This window comes from Plasmodium cynomolgi, chromosome 7, assembly GCF_000321355.1.
Source record: "Plasmodium cynomolgi strain B DNA, chromosome 7, whole genome shotgun sequence".
Lineage (NCBI taxonomy): Eukaryota > Apicomplexa > Aconoidasida > Haemosporida > Plasmodiidae > Plasmodium > Plasmodium cynomolgi.
Window position 1 is genome coordinate 102,713 of NC_020400.1, and position 13,446 is coordinate 116,158.

The window sequence follows — 13,446 nt, forward strand, 5'->3', positions numbered from 1 at the left end:
TGCCATGTAAATTTATATATGTTTATAACGCTGTGCCAGCAACGCCGTATTAACCTTTGCGTACCTTACTGATTCGACATTTCAACGTTTAGTAGCCCTTTTTTTGCGAAACGCAATTTATCCACCAACTTATACAGAAAAATCCAAAATGGCAGTAAAAAAAGTGGGAAAAATTGTAAAGAAGAGAACAAAGAAGTTCACCCGTTTTCAGTCGAACAGGTTTATGCGTGTTAAGGTAATCACAAAATAACATAAAAGGAAGGGGAGAATGGGAGGGGAGAGCAAGTGATACTTTCTTTATAACATAGATATATGCCCATACATGTGCACATACCCTTTGTTGACATGCGCACGTACGCTTATGTAACTACAAAGAGGGAGGAACTGTTTTTGTACACAACTGATCTCAGTGGAACTTGTATGCAGTAGAAACCCAGGGATGGCGACTAGAAACATATATTAGTATGTGCCTAGTGGAAAATACACATCCGTATGGCTTTTGTATACCTGACCCAATGCATCACCTTTTGCGCGTACTAATTGTGATAAATACATTTTGGAGCAAATCTCTCCCCCTCCCGAATTCACCTTTCCACGAGTTCATACACATGGCGTACCTATTACCGTATCCTTATGTGCGGCATGATTTCATGACATGTGTATATGTCACGCGCACATTTTTAATGCTTGCATGAACACACCCTACAACACCTCACCTTTGCTTCTTCCGCCCCGCAGCCTGCATGGAGAAAACCAAGAGGTATTGATTGTCGTGTCAGAAGAAGGTACAAAGGAACGAATTTAATGCCAAGTATTGGCTACGGAAGCAACAAAAAAACGAAATATTTGTTACCAAATAATAAGTACAAATATATAGTAAGAAATGTGAGAGAAATGGAACCGTTAATTATGAACAACACAAAGTACTGTGTGCAAATTGCTCATAATGTTTCGAGTAAAAAGAGAAGGGAAATCATTGAGAGAGCCAAACAAATGAACGTGTCGGTTATTAATGCCAAAGCTAGGTTACAAAAAACGGAAGAATAAACCGAATTTTCGCGCGTTATGTACCTATATGTTATGTATATATACCCTGTGCTTATCGCGCAATGTTTATTTTTATTCCTTTTTGCTTATTAATTTTTTTTTTCCCACAACTTTTAACATAATTATAAAAATAAACGTCGAAACGGAAAAGCGGTAAAAGGGCCACCGTAAAAATATAGCTGCATCACGGTATAATAAAAATGACAGATTGGCGTCCATGTGGATGCAAAAAAAGGGATGCCTTTATATCTTTGGCCCCTTCCTTTCTGTCGTTTTCTTCAACAAGGGAGCGCATAAAAATTGTCATCCCATCGCAAATTCGCCACACTTGACCGATTAGATTTCCTCCCTTTGCCCGCATGTAGAGGAGGTAAATACTTATTTGAACTCTCTCCCTTCACCACGTCAGTCGCAATTTATATCTACTAATTAATTGGGCAAATGTGGAAAAGCATCCCATTATTTTATAATTATGAGGTGTAAAAAGAAACCCATTTGTGGTGCAAACAAATACACCCACGTGGGGTGTACGAACAACTGTGTGTGTGGAAAAAACAGATTAACACAAATAATATATACTTCAAACAAAATTTTGGGTATGTTTGTATGTTTAAAAAAAAAAAAAAGGGCCATGCGATTCAGCACTTGCAAAACAAACGCAGTACAGATCGCATGACTTATCACACCGCATTGCTCAGCAATACAATGTGACACAATTCGATGGTGCGTTCTACACGCATCGCACATTAACATAAAGCATGTGGGTGTTGGTACATCACTCGCCGCATTTATGAAAAGAAAAGGCGCGTTAATTAAAATAAATGCTATATAAAGTGTGCAAGTGGAAAGTACTCATACATATATTTTGCACCTGGCCATGTGTAAAAAAATTTGGGTAACATTTTAAATACGAAGTTGCAACTTATTTTAATTAATCTTTCCATTTTGTTACGCAGAGCGTTTACATCTAGCACATATGTACGTTTTTCTTTTTTTTTTCATCCGATTGTTGTACTCATTTTTCTTAATATTCGTCAAATGCAGTCCGCCTCTTCACACTCCCTTTTTTCCACGTTTTTCTTCTCACTTTTTTGGGCCTCTCCGCTTGAAATTGCTTTCTCTTTTGCGTCTTCTGGCTTGGCCTTGTTTTCCTCGTCAAGCTGCAATTTGTTCAGTTCCACATTGAGCGATTTTTCCACACGATCCAAATTATCCGCGTGGTCCGATTTGTTCCCCTGCTCGCTCTGCGTCAGGTCTGCATCCCCCTCGTCATCATCATCTAGGTCGTCTTCCTCCTCCTCCTCGTCGGAAAAAATAATTTCGTCATCCGTCAAAAGGCGCTCCATCTCAATTTGCTTCCTCCTTTCCTCCTCCAGCCTCATCTGCTCACACGCTTCTTCCCTCAATTTGTCCAAGTCGATGTTTGTCATGTCCACTTTTAACGAAGCTTCAATAATGTTTAAAAAGAAATCTCCAATTTTCTGCGCTTCCGACTTTTTATAATCATTGGGGAAAAGTTTTTGGTCTAATCGCAAAAGCGCTAGAAGCTTAGAAACGTCATTCGTATTCATAATTTCTAGTTCCAAAGTTCTGCACAAAGCAATACTATATTTAAACAAAAATATTTCTCCTTCTTTCAACAAGTGCTCAAAAAATAACATAAGCGATTCGAATGTCAAGACGTGCACATTGAGACCAATGAACCACTTAGAAACGAAGGCTTCGGGAGTTATCAAGTTTTTTATATGTTCATATAAATTTGGATGGAAATGATTTAAGATACTTAAGAACACACGAGAATCCCTCACGTATGCTTTTGGCATTGCCTTAAAATACCCTGGTAAGTAATATCTGTGTAAACCGGTAATAATTTTTACCACTTCCCTTGGTTCTAAAAAAAGCAACAAAAAGGAAGAGATAAATGATATGCCTTGGTGGTAATCATTCGTTATTGGATAAATGGATTGCAGCACTTCGATTAGTAGAGATCGATTTTCTTCCTTGTTAAATGTTCTTTCAGCGTCTAATTTTATTATCCTCAAAATTTCTTTATCATTACAATTTTCTCGAATCTCCACATCGATTTCCTCTTTAATGTAACTTAACATAATTTCGTAGAAATGTTCTGCACGCTTGCAAACATATTCGCAGTTCTCTTTGTTAATGTAATTTCCATTTCTCTTCAGAATAGGCGCGTCCTTCTCCTCATCCCAGAAATTTTTGCCCACGATCATTTTGCCCCAGATATGCCTATTCGTGCTGAACGGGTATAACTATATCGTTTTGCGGGCGAAGAAGCCTTTACGCGGGATTGTACACGTGGTTAAACTATATCAGCGTTTTGACTTGATTGCGCATAAGGTGACTAATTCTTGTGTACGTTTACTTGATCTGCTACTTTTCCCTTTCTTCCTATGTGCGTTTTTTTTGTTATTTTTTTCTATTCCCTTTCTTCTCTTCCCTTTCGTTCTCTTGCGTTCTTTAGGCTCACTTTTGTTCACGCGCTTTTGCTCCTCCTTCAATTACATTCAGCTTCGGTCAGTTCTTCTCTTACTTTGAAATAAACCACGGGGGAAGAAAAAAAAAAAAAAAAAAAACGGTTTTTTACCTTCTAAACAACCTTGCGGACATGCATATTCTCAATTAAACGCTCGATACGCATAACAAAACCTTTGGTACCTATTCTTTATTTTCTTACCCTCAACGAATTCGCCAAAAGCAAAAGCGTGCAAGCCGCGAAAATGATATGTGCGCAAGAATGCAAATATCTGGTCATACGTGCACGTATGTAAAAACGTATTGTATGTACATTTCTTCATGTACCATGTGGCATTTTCATTTCCCCCCCTTTCAAGCTTAACTTTTTTAACCTTTCAGCCTTTTTTTTTTTTTTTTTTTTCGCAATTTTAAGTGAAAAGGGATTGCAGTTTCGAACTTTTAATTTAAGAAAAGAAAAGGAGGTTCCTTAAATGGGGAATTAAAAGAAAAAAAAAAATCACCCTGATCACGTGTATATTTTATATTCTTTTTAATTCACGAAAAGGTATGCTGTGCGCCCTGCTAAATTTGTGACCACGCATATAGCTAGGTGCAAATATGAGATGCACAAAATTGATTTCCGAAAATTATTAAGGGAAAAAAATGAAAGCGGAGAAACCAAAATGTACATGTACGAAATGTACTTACAAATGTTGCATATTTCGAGGTATTTTTCTGCGTAAAATGAACATAGGGAATCCTCTAGCGATGCTATTTTTGAACCTACCCATTTGTAAGTTATGCTAACGTGTTATTCACTTCGCCAAATTGGATACCCTATTTTCTGTGTACATGCCACGTACAATTTTTTTACAGAAATGAACACATCTCACCGGTGAACGAATGGGTGAACGTCACCTCCGAGGTGATAAGTCCAACAAGCAGTTTTTCATTTTTTCATCTTTATTTTTACTTGCTTGTTTGCGTCATTTTACGCCACGCTGTTCTTTTTCTTGCAAAAATTAGGACTGGTAAATTAAAAAAATGTTCACTGGGTTCTGTTCGTTTTAAAAAGAAACGCGCATATTGTATGCATACATGTGCGTATGTGCTAAGTGCAAGTGGCCTCCAAAGGGCGGCTCAGTTACACACCCGAAGCGCACTTCTTGTGTACGAAAATGCTTCGCTTATCACAGGAGGTAAAGCAGCATAAACACATCTCACTAAAACAAAATGCGCACATGTAAAATGCTGATGCCCTTCAATAATTTAACAAAAAAAAAAGGAAAAAGGAAAAAAAAAAAAAAAATAAACGTACAACAGGGGAGTAAACAAAAATGCGTACAAGTCTATCCTACATGCATAAACACACACACAAGCGTACACTAGTGCACTCCTACATGCCCATGCATACGTATGACAAAAACTCATACGTGAAACAAATTTCTTAGAATGTCAAAGACGCTGTCAATTATGCTGAAGGAGGGAGGGAAAAAAAACAAAAAAATAATAATATCAAAATTTAGTAGCTTTTAACCGCCTCACTGTTCAAGCGGCAAAAATAATTATCCATGCGGTGAAAAAAAAAAAACACAGCAAATATATACATTCGCAAAAACTCCTTAGTGATAGCGTTACGCTTTAAGTTGTGTCTTACCTAATTTCAGCGGACTTCACTAAAAAAACCAATTTGTTTTCCTCTATTTTGATTTTTACCAACACTTTGTTGCTGCTATAAATGCAGGAAGTTAGGGCTTCGTTTTTGCTGACTTCCACCACGTTGGCGTTTAGGTTGTTCTGCAAAAGGATGAAAAAATGTGACAAAAATGTGTGCCATCAAAATGTGTCATCAAAATGTGACGCCAAAATGTGACGCATAAATGTCTCGCGGCGCGGAAATTAAAAAAAAAGCAGAACAGAATAAAAGACATATGTACACAAACTCCTCAACTGTGCCACGCAACAAAACCAACGAAGTCCTCTCTCGCCCCGGTGGAAAAACGCCCTACCTCAATTTTTTTAATTATCTGAAATATGCTTAACGTTGTCGTGTTTAAAAAAACGGCCTTCTTCTGACTGCTGATGCTGTTCCACAGATTTTTGTCCTGGAAAAAAATTAAAATAACGCAAAAATAGGCGGCGCACAAAACGCAGTAAAATGGCACAATTTTTCGTAAAAACAAAAAGACCACTTCGTAATTACGAAGCGCGATGAAAGTCAGCAGCACGGGGGCAAAGGTTATATTTTCAACTCTCTTTCTAAATATGATGGTTGCGGAAAATGACCACAATGTGTGGTGAAAAAATTGGCGCTTTTTTCTTTCGCGCTTTTTTCTTTGACGCTTTTTTCTTTTGCCCTTTATCTCTCTTCATATGGCTCCCCCCCCTTTAACGTAGTAGCTGTGGGCGCAATTAAAAGGTGTTTCAAAGGTACCTCCTCTTTACAGCTCCTATTTTCCTCTTCTTCCTCCATGAAGTCCCTTTTAGCAGAAGGTTCGCTCAAATCTAGCATATCAAATGCACACTTCGATTTTCTCATTTCGTCCAATTTGTTTGAACCGTTTCCCAAAAGGTTCGACGATGAGTTTTTCTTTTCCATATATTGACTGCTCGATGCAGCAGGTTCTCTTTGGAATTTCTTCGAACTTCTTCTCTCAGCAAAGTGTTTTTCCCTCTCATCAGTCCTGCTCTCATCAGATTTGGAGTTAAAATAATTCCTATTGGACAATAATGAGTGGCTTTTTTTACTTGAAAAACTGGAAGAGTAATTATTTCTCGAATAGTCAACTGAAGAATTGTTTGATATTAGACCATTAAAAAGAGCAGCTGCCATTTTTTCCTTCTCTGTTAGCTCGTTATGTGTTGCGGTTGCATTGCTATTCGAGCGGGAGCTTTCTTGTTTGTAAAAAGAGCTGTTATTATTATTGCTGCTGATTTCACGGTCGTGCTTGTAATTCCTTAAGTTGTGTATATCTCTTTCGTCAAACATTTCGTAATTCTGATCGTAGTAGTCTCCTATGTTATCTATTCTTTTTTCATTCTCTCTTCCGTCATTCCCTGGTTGATCATTGTCGTCATAGTTTCCTTCATTTTCTACTGTTTCGTCCTCATCCTCTTCTTCGTCTTCTTCCTCGTCCTCTTCTTCGTCCTCCACTTCGTCTTCTTCCTCGTCCACCTGTGCTCTTCCCTGTCCACCATATCTGCTATCATAAAAAAGTTCATCATTGTTTTGTTCCTCCTCCTCTTCTTCCTCCTCTTCTTGTTCAATTCCTCCTTGCGTGTGGCCAAATTTAGGAAGCCTTTTTTGCCCATCCCTTTTGCCTACTTTATTTCTGTTCACATTTTCATGGCTACCTTTCAACTGATAGGTTGGTTGGTTGTTCCCTTTTTTTCTTTTTCTTTTTCTTGCCATTTTTGTGGCTATTTTTCTCATTATTCTTCTTCCCTTCAATTTTACACGTTTCTTTTGTCCATTTTTTGGGGCCCACCACATTAAGCTTAAATGTTCTTTCCCTCTCTTTGGGGTTAGAAGTTTTATCCTCTAACGAAACATGCGCTAATGTGTCATACTTGTAACTCCTTTCATACGCAGAGCCGCTGTTGGACGTGTGGAAGGTATCAATGTGTACTCTGTTATTGATTGGTAATTCATATGGTGTGAAATTGAGCACGGGGACGCTGTTCTTAGCTGATTCGAAATTAGTTTCAGTTTGCCTTAACTCCTTCGTTATGTAGGCCTTACCTCCACTTGCCAAATGTTTATCCACGAAGGGATTTAAAAAGGACAGATTTTCATCAATGACGATTTTCTGCTTACTCGATATTGAGAATACATTTTTGATTAAGGTCGGGTTATTTAAAATGGAGTCGTATTCGTAACACCTCTGTTGCATGTCTGTGAGTCTGCTGTTTTTGTATTTCTCGATTAACTTCTTCGCAACAACATGGTCAGTTACATTATTGAAGCAACACAGTTTAAAAATCGCTGTAATTATGCAAGACTTGACTCTATCTGGATTGTTAAAAGTTTTCTCCAGACACTCACATAGCAAATCAATGATATCTTCAGTTGTGTAATTTTCTATATCGCACAGGTAGCTATACTCTCCTAACACCCAGCAAATAATTTGCATCAAAATGAAGGGAATGTTTTCGTTATTTTCCAGCATGGTTATGTAGGTGTTCACGGCATACTTCCTCAAATTGTACACATCATCGTTTATTTTTTTTCTTTTAATTCGTTTTGATCGTTTTTTCGATTGGATGCACCCTTAATGTGGTTATCACCAGTATGGCTGTTATCTCTTGCGAATCCGCCGCTTTTTCCATCAGGGGTAATACCCCCTCCCATGAGTACCTTCTCACTGTCATCAAGTGCCACGCTTACATCATTTTGCCCTAAGTCATAATTTCCACAATTAGGCTTATCATCTGGATGGCTACTAACACCTTCTTCTTCGCCTGGGGGCGCGGGCTCACTCAAGAACTCTCCCCTACTCCCCATCTCTGCAATGTTTAAATAAGCCTCATTTACATTTTCCCCTTCATTTGCGTAAGGTACATTACTGTTGTCGCGGTTGCGGTGATCGCCATCCCCACTACTAACCTCCTCATTCACTTCGCTGCGAACCAAATCGTCACCAGAGTCCGAATCCAGGCACATGGAGCTGTCCTTCAAGAGCTTAATAAGGGAGTACGAATAACTCTCATCGAGTAATTCACCCACGGACAAAAACAAAGAGTTGATGGTATTTAAAAACCAAATGTCGTCTGGAGTGTACCTTTCAATTAACTGAATAATTTTGCATGCCAAGTCATGCTTAAAATGAATGTCTAGAGAATTCTCCACGTGAAATAAAAGCTTATCCACAATTACTTTAACATTTAGAGGATTGGTCATTTGGTATAACAAATCTAACGTTTTCATTTTTAACGTTTCGTCTTTGTCTTCTAAGCAATCTACCACAGCTAGCTGGTGCTTCGATGCATACATGGGGTTAATCTTCACAATCAGAGCTAGTCCTGTAACGCCAACGTACTTAAGATTATGATTATCTGAGGAGATAAATCTTGATATGGATAGAGATGCCAACTCTAGCAAATGATGAGATGGGTATATAGTAGCAATAGTTTTTACACACTCGTATATAATAGCATAACCAACGTTTATGCCAAAGTCAGCTCTCTGCATCGTCTTCTGTAACACTTCGTACATTTGTTCTGATATCTTTTTATTTGAGTATCCGAGAACTCTAAAAATGGCTAGTATTTTAATTTGAATCCACGGAGCGGGGATTCTATGGTAATCGTAATCCTTGGGTAACTTATTTTCACATATCTGCTTGAGAATAGAAACTAAGTATGGCACTAACTTTATACAATAAGTAATGTCATTCTTGGCAATGCAAAAGATCAAATTTAATGACGCACCCATGACAGATGGATCGACATCGCACAATAGCTTCTTCAAAAAAATGTCAATTTCTTTTATCAAAGATGGATCTATTAAATACATTTTATGTAACAACATACAAACTTTTTTTCTTATCAGTTCGTTTTTATGATTTAATAAATTTTTTATAATTGGGAATATCGCTGGGATCATTTCACTGTTTAATAATTTACACACACAATTTAGGGCTGCCCAGATTTCCAAATGGTTGTCGCTTTTTAAATCCTTCTGTATTGTGTTAATTAGAAGTAGCATTAATTCATGGTCTTTATTTAGGAACAAATTGCACGACAGGTATCCCGTCCTCTTGCACAAGATGTTCTTCTCGTGCGCCAGCTTAACTGCGTGGATGTATGCGAAGGAGGCGTCATGCCCCAGCATTTCGATGTAAATCGCCCTGATCAGGTATTCCTTTATCTGTTTCTGCGGGGGGAAAAAAATAACAAGGTGTGCATCGGGTATACAAGCACATGTGCATCGGGTATACAAGCGCATGTGCATCCAGTATCCTCGCGGATGTGCATCTCTCGATAGCTATCTCTATAAAGGAGCACATCGCACAACTCTCTCCTGTGAGAGTTCACACAACGACCATGTGGTTCATGCCTCCTTTCACACTGTTTAATCCCTCCACGTGTTCGCACGGAAACCTACTACTGACGCATTCGGATCGGCAAACCTTGACTTGAGCAAAACGATCTCATTGCATATAATTCTGTCTTCCTCCTTCGCGAGAAAAAAAAGGAAGCACGGAGATGCGTGCATGCGTATGTGTATATATACATGTTTGTCATATGCGTGCACGTGTATGCGTATATATACATGTGTGTGCTATGCGTGCACGTGCGCGTCCCCAATGGGCAAAACCTCCGCACACCTGGAACGTCACAGCTTACCTGCTTCGAACGGGCCTCCCCAATCGATTTTGCTAAGTCGAAAAACTCCTTGGATAGACATGATCCCGTGAATCCAAGCATCTTATATATTCATTTAACTTTTCCTTTACTCTACAATTATCTCCGTCTATATGTCGCATATATCGCCAGTTTGTCCCTCTTACCCTTTTGCTATGTGCAAACTCTCCCTGCTTTGTATTTTTCCTTGTTTTTCTTCACAACCTCTTGCAGTTCAATTTGCTATGTCGGGTGCTTTCCCCAAGCAGTCTTACGAATGAAAACAAAAAGGAATAAGAGTACACCTACGCCCGTGGTGCGAACCCTTCCAATGGTAGCAACGGTTGCGGAGAAGTTAACAATTCAGGATGAGCTCTTAAAATTCGTAATGTTAAAGGAGGAAGGAAATACAAAAAAAAATTAGTTACATCATTTTTCTGTTCAGCGGTTCTGTGGATGGTGATATGGCGGATGCATAGGTCGTCGCGAGTTTTTCCACTGAGTTAGGATAGGGGGAAGGAGCGTGTAAAGAGGGCCAACCGTATAGGGGGTAATCACACACGGGCTAACCACCATATTACAAACAGATAAAGCATTGCGCACGTATAAACCTACTTTCATGCACGCGCGTGGCTACGAACGTACTGTATAAGGTGTGACTTGATAAAGGTATACCTGCATAAGTACTGATTTGAACGGGTGTACCCCTTTTAACGCATAGGTACGCACGTTGGCATGCAAAACGGCACGTTCACAAATTACCATCTCAGTGGAATACCCAGTCATCTATTCACTCACGCGATGTAACTCTTCTCCCATGTAATATTTTTAATTTGAAAATGTTGAAGGGGCAACTTACTTGGGTCACATAACACGGAAGGGCACAAATTACGTATCAATAAAAAAAAATGCACATCTTGTGTATAATAATTGTTAAGCGTACTTGCGGCAGAAGAATAAGAAAAGGCAAAAAATTGGAAGCCTGGCAAAAAAAATTGCCAAGATAAGCCATAAGGCATATGTTTGCTCTTCATGCGGAACGCATGTGCGGGATATGCAGCACGATCGATGCGGTTGGTAGGCATTCCTATCTCATATTTGCGGTTAAATTAAAGAAGAAAAAAAAAAAAAAAAACACATTTAATAATTATCATATTTATGGCTTAAAAAGAGTGGTAACCCTTTTCTCAGCAATTTTTTTTTTCCATCACATTTAAACCACTGCAACGTTTTAACCATTTTGAAAAGCGCAATTCGGCCAAATTACACAGGTGGCTGTGTTTTTTTTTTATGTATACTAAAAAATTTTTAAAGATAAAAATGGAGGTTGATAGGCCCTCCCTGATTTTCCTTTTCTGCGTTATATGGGCAATTTGTGGTGAGTCCATCGATAGAGCAGGAGAAAAATGTGCATATAGGAAGGGCCCCACAAAGTGCGCGTAAAAAGTGAGAAGGGGAAGGCGCATGGCCAGTTCCACGCCCATTCTAGCAGTACCTATTGTGCCATGGCTAAGTGTTACATGGCTTCAATCCCTCATCTAATGAAAAAATATTTTTAACCGTAATTATTGTTCCAAAATGGGAGTACAACCGATTAGACAACGCTCACCCTGCATCATGAAAGGGGTAGTTACGGCACACTGTTTTAAGGGCATATCGTCCAAAGCACATTTTCCATTTTAACCGGCGTATAAGTTCCTGGCAAATGTAGCCTTAAAATTGCAAACCGCGCGAGAGTGTGCAATGGATGCCTGAACTGCGCAACGTTTCTCGGCAAAATGCTGACCTAGGAAATGATATTAAATATCGGGAAGCACAGTGAGTGGCACGCGTGTGAATACGCCTTTTGTTGTTCTCTGTGAGAAGAAATGCACACGTGGGTCAGCTACCCCAGCGCAATGTTGTAAATTTTTCATTCGTTTTGCAGCCCGCTTTGCAGCGTGTATTGCAACTCCTTTTGTGGTAATTGACTGGACGCAAGAAAACGTACTGCCTTATATATGCTCCACTGCTTAATCAAAAAAATGAGTCTTCGCTTCCACGCATGATTTCACGTTACCACATGTCCCATCGCGCCATTTTATGTCCACCCCCCCGTGGAGTTTTTTTCATCCACCTGGGCACAGCCATGTACGTACACACAAATGAATACCCCCCCCTCTCCCTAGTTTGCATAACCTAAAATTAAGAAAACAAAAAAAAAACAGATAAAATAAAATAAAAAATTCCCACACAATTAAGCGAACATTATAAGGGTTTCCCCCCATTTCGTCCACCAAATTGTTCTTACCAAAATTGGTTGAAATTTCCTCCTTGTTAAAAAGTTACCAAACAAATCGTCTATGAATAGCTAAACATTAGTAAATTCATGCATTGCTTGTAAACTCCTTTGCACCTGTCGCCACCTCGTATCTCTCACGCCACATCTCACAAGCCATACGTCACTTTTGGCATATTACCCACACTGTCTGCTCCCCTTCTTTTACCAACCGAACCAACCATGAATTCGATAAAATTGGCCCTTCCCATCCTTCTACTTAACGTCCTCCTGAGTAGATGCGCCCCAGTATTCTTTAACAAAAATCTGGATAAATGGACAAAGGAACTTTTAAGGGTTTCAAAAAATGAATACAGCAATTTCGACGAAGCGAAAAGTTTTGGCGATAGAAAATATTGCGGTCAGTCCCTTAAGCACTTGGCAGGGTTAATCTTAGACAAAACGGATAAAGAAGGAAAGCTAATCATTGAAGGATCCATAGTTTCTAATAAGCTAATTTTAAAATTAGGAAATATAAAGGAAAAAGAAATAAGCATAAAGGATATACTTTTGCCAATAGAAACATTATCCAGCAAATGCATTAACATACGACAGGGTAAAAAAAAGGATGATTCTACCATTCTGTGTTTGGCTAGTAAAGTCCACAGGAACTTCTGGGTCAACTCTATAACTGATGCGGTTTTGTGCAAAATGACAAAAAATAGGGGAAAACTACCTGAGTATAACTATGCCCAGGGAGGCAATGACAAAGAGGAGGAGCAAAATGAGAAAGAGGGTGAAGAGGGTGAAGGGGATGAAGAGGGAGATCTGGAGCAAGCGGGCGAACCAAACGAATCACTAAAAAAGAAAGCAAATACCCAACAGAAGGAACAAAATATAGCTAAGAAAAAAATGATCAACGAAGAATTCGATGAAGAACAAGAAAATGAACCCAAGGGACTAAAAGTGCGAATTGCCAAAAGTAAATTCGGAAGTCCGCAAGTAAAAATCAACGGCAAAAGCGTCGACGAGGTTCAAAAGAACGGGTAACCAAAAAAAAATACATGTGCATCTCTGTGCATGTATTTGTCTTTATATTCCCATGTGTACATTTTTGCCAAAATTAGGCACCCTAAATAGTGCGTCAGTACTGTGGCAACGTCTTTCCAACAGTGTGTCCACTTCGAGTTGCCTCGCTTTTACCCTTAGGTCAGAGAAAGGGACAGAAGAAACGGAAAATCAGAACAACGATGAACCCATCGAATCGGATGAAGCTGGTGATGAAGGAGATGAGGAAGCAGAATGAAGGAGGAGAAGAG

At 39.1% G+C, this 13,446-nt stretch overlaps 4 protein-coding genes across 4 annotated transcripts; 2 read left to right on the top strand and 2 right to left on the bottom strand.

The window, feature by feature from the left end:
• Positions 1 to 148: 148 nt before the first annotated feature.
• On the top strand, positions 149 to 1,047 carry PCYB_071170 (60S ribosomal protein L32; the record flags this gene model as incomplete). The annotated part of the gene is made up of 2 exons (XM_004221514.1): positions 149 to 235; positions 739 to 1,047. 2 exons carry the CDS (start codon positions 149 to 151, stop codon positions 1,045 to 1,047), a joined length of 396 nt encoding a protein of 131 aa, XP_004221562.1.
• A 1,034-nt stretch (positions 1,048 to 2,081) lies between these two features.
• Positions 2,082 to 3,281, bottom strand: PCYB_071180 (TBC domain containing protein; the record flags this gene model as incomplete). The annotated part of the gene is made up of 1 exon (XM_004221515.1): positions 2,082 to 3,281. The coding sequence occupies one exon, from the start codon at positions 3,279 to 3,281 to the stop codon at positions 2,082 to 2,084; it is 1,200 nt and encodes a 399-aa protein (XP_004221563.1).
• A 1,671-nt stretch (positions 3,282 to 4,952) lies between these two features.
• Positions 4,953 to 6,875, bottom strand: PCYB_071190 (adapter-related protein complex 4 epsilon 1 subunit; the record flags this gene model as incomplete). The annotated part of the gene is made up of 4 exons (XM_004221516.1): positions 4,953 to 5,001; positions 5,183 to 5,322; positions 5,535 to 5,630; positions 5,960 to 6,875. Coding segments are annotated over 4 exons (1,200 nt in total), but the record flags the coding sequence as incomplete, so codon positions are not given.
• Positions 6,876 to 12,370: 5,495 nt separating this feature from the next.
• PCYB_071200 (hypothetical protein) lies at positions 12,371 to 13,433 on the top strand (the record flags this gene model as incomplete). Its single annotated transcript, XM_004221517.1, has 2 exons — positions 12,371 to 13,173; positions 13,337 to 13,433. 2 exons carry the CDS (start codon positions 12,371 to 12,373, stop codon positions 13,431 to 13,433), a joined length of 900 nt encoding a protein of 299 aa, XP_004221565.1.
• Between the last annotated feature and the right edge of the window lie 13 nt (positions 13,434 to 13,446).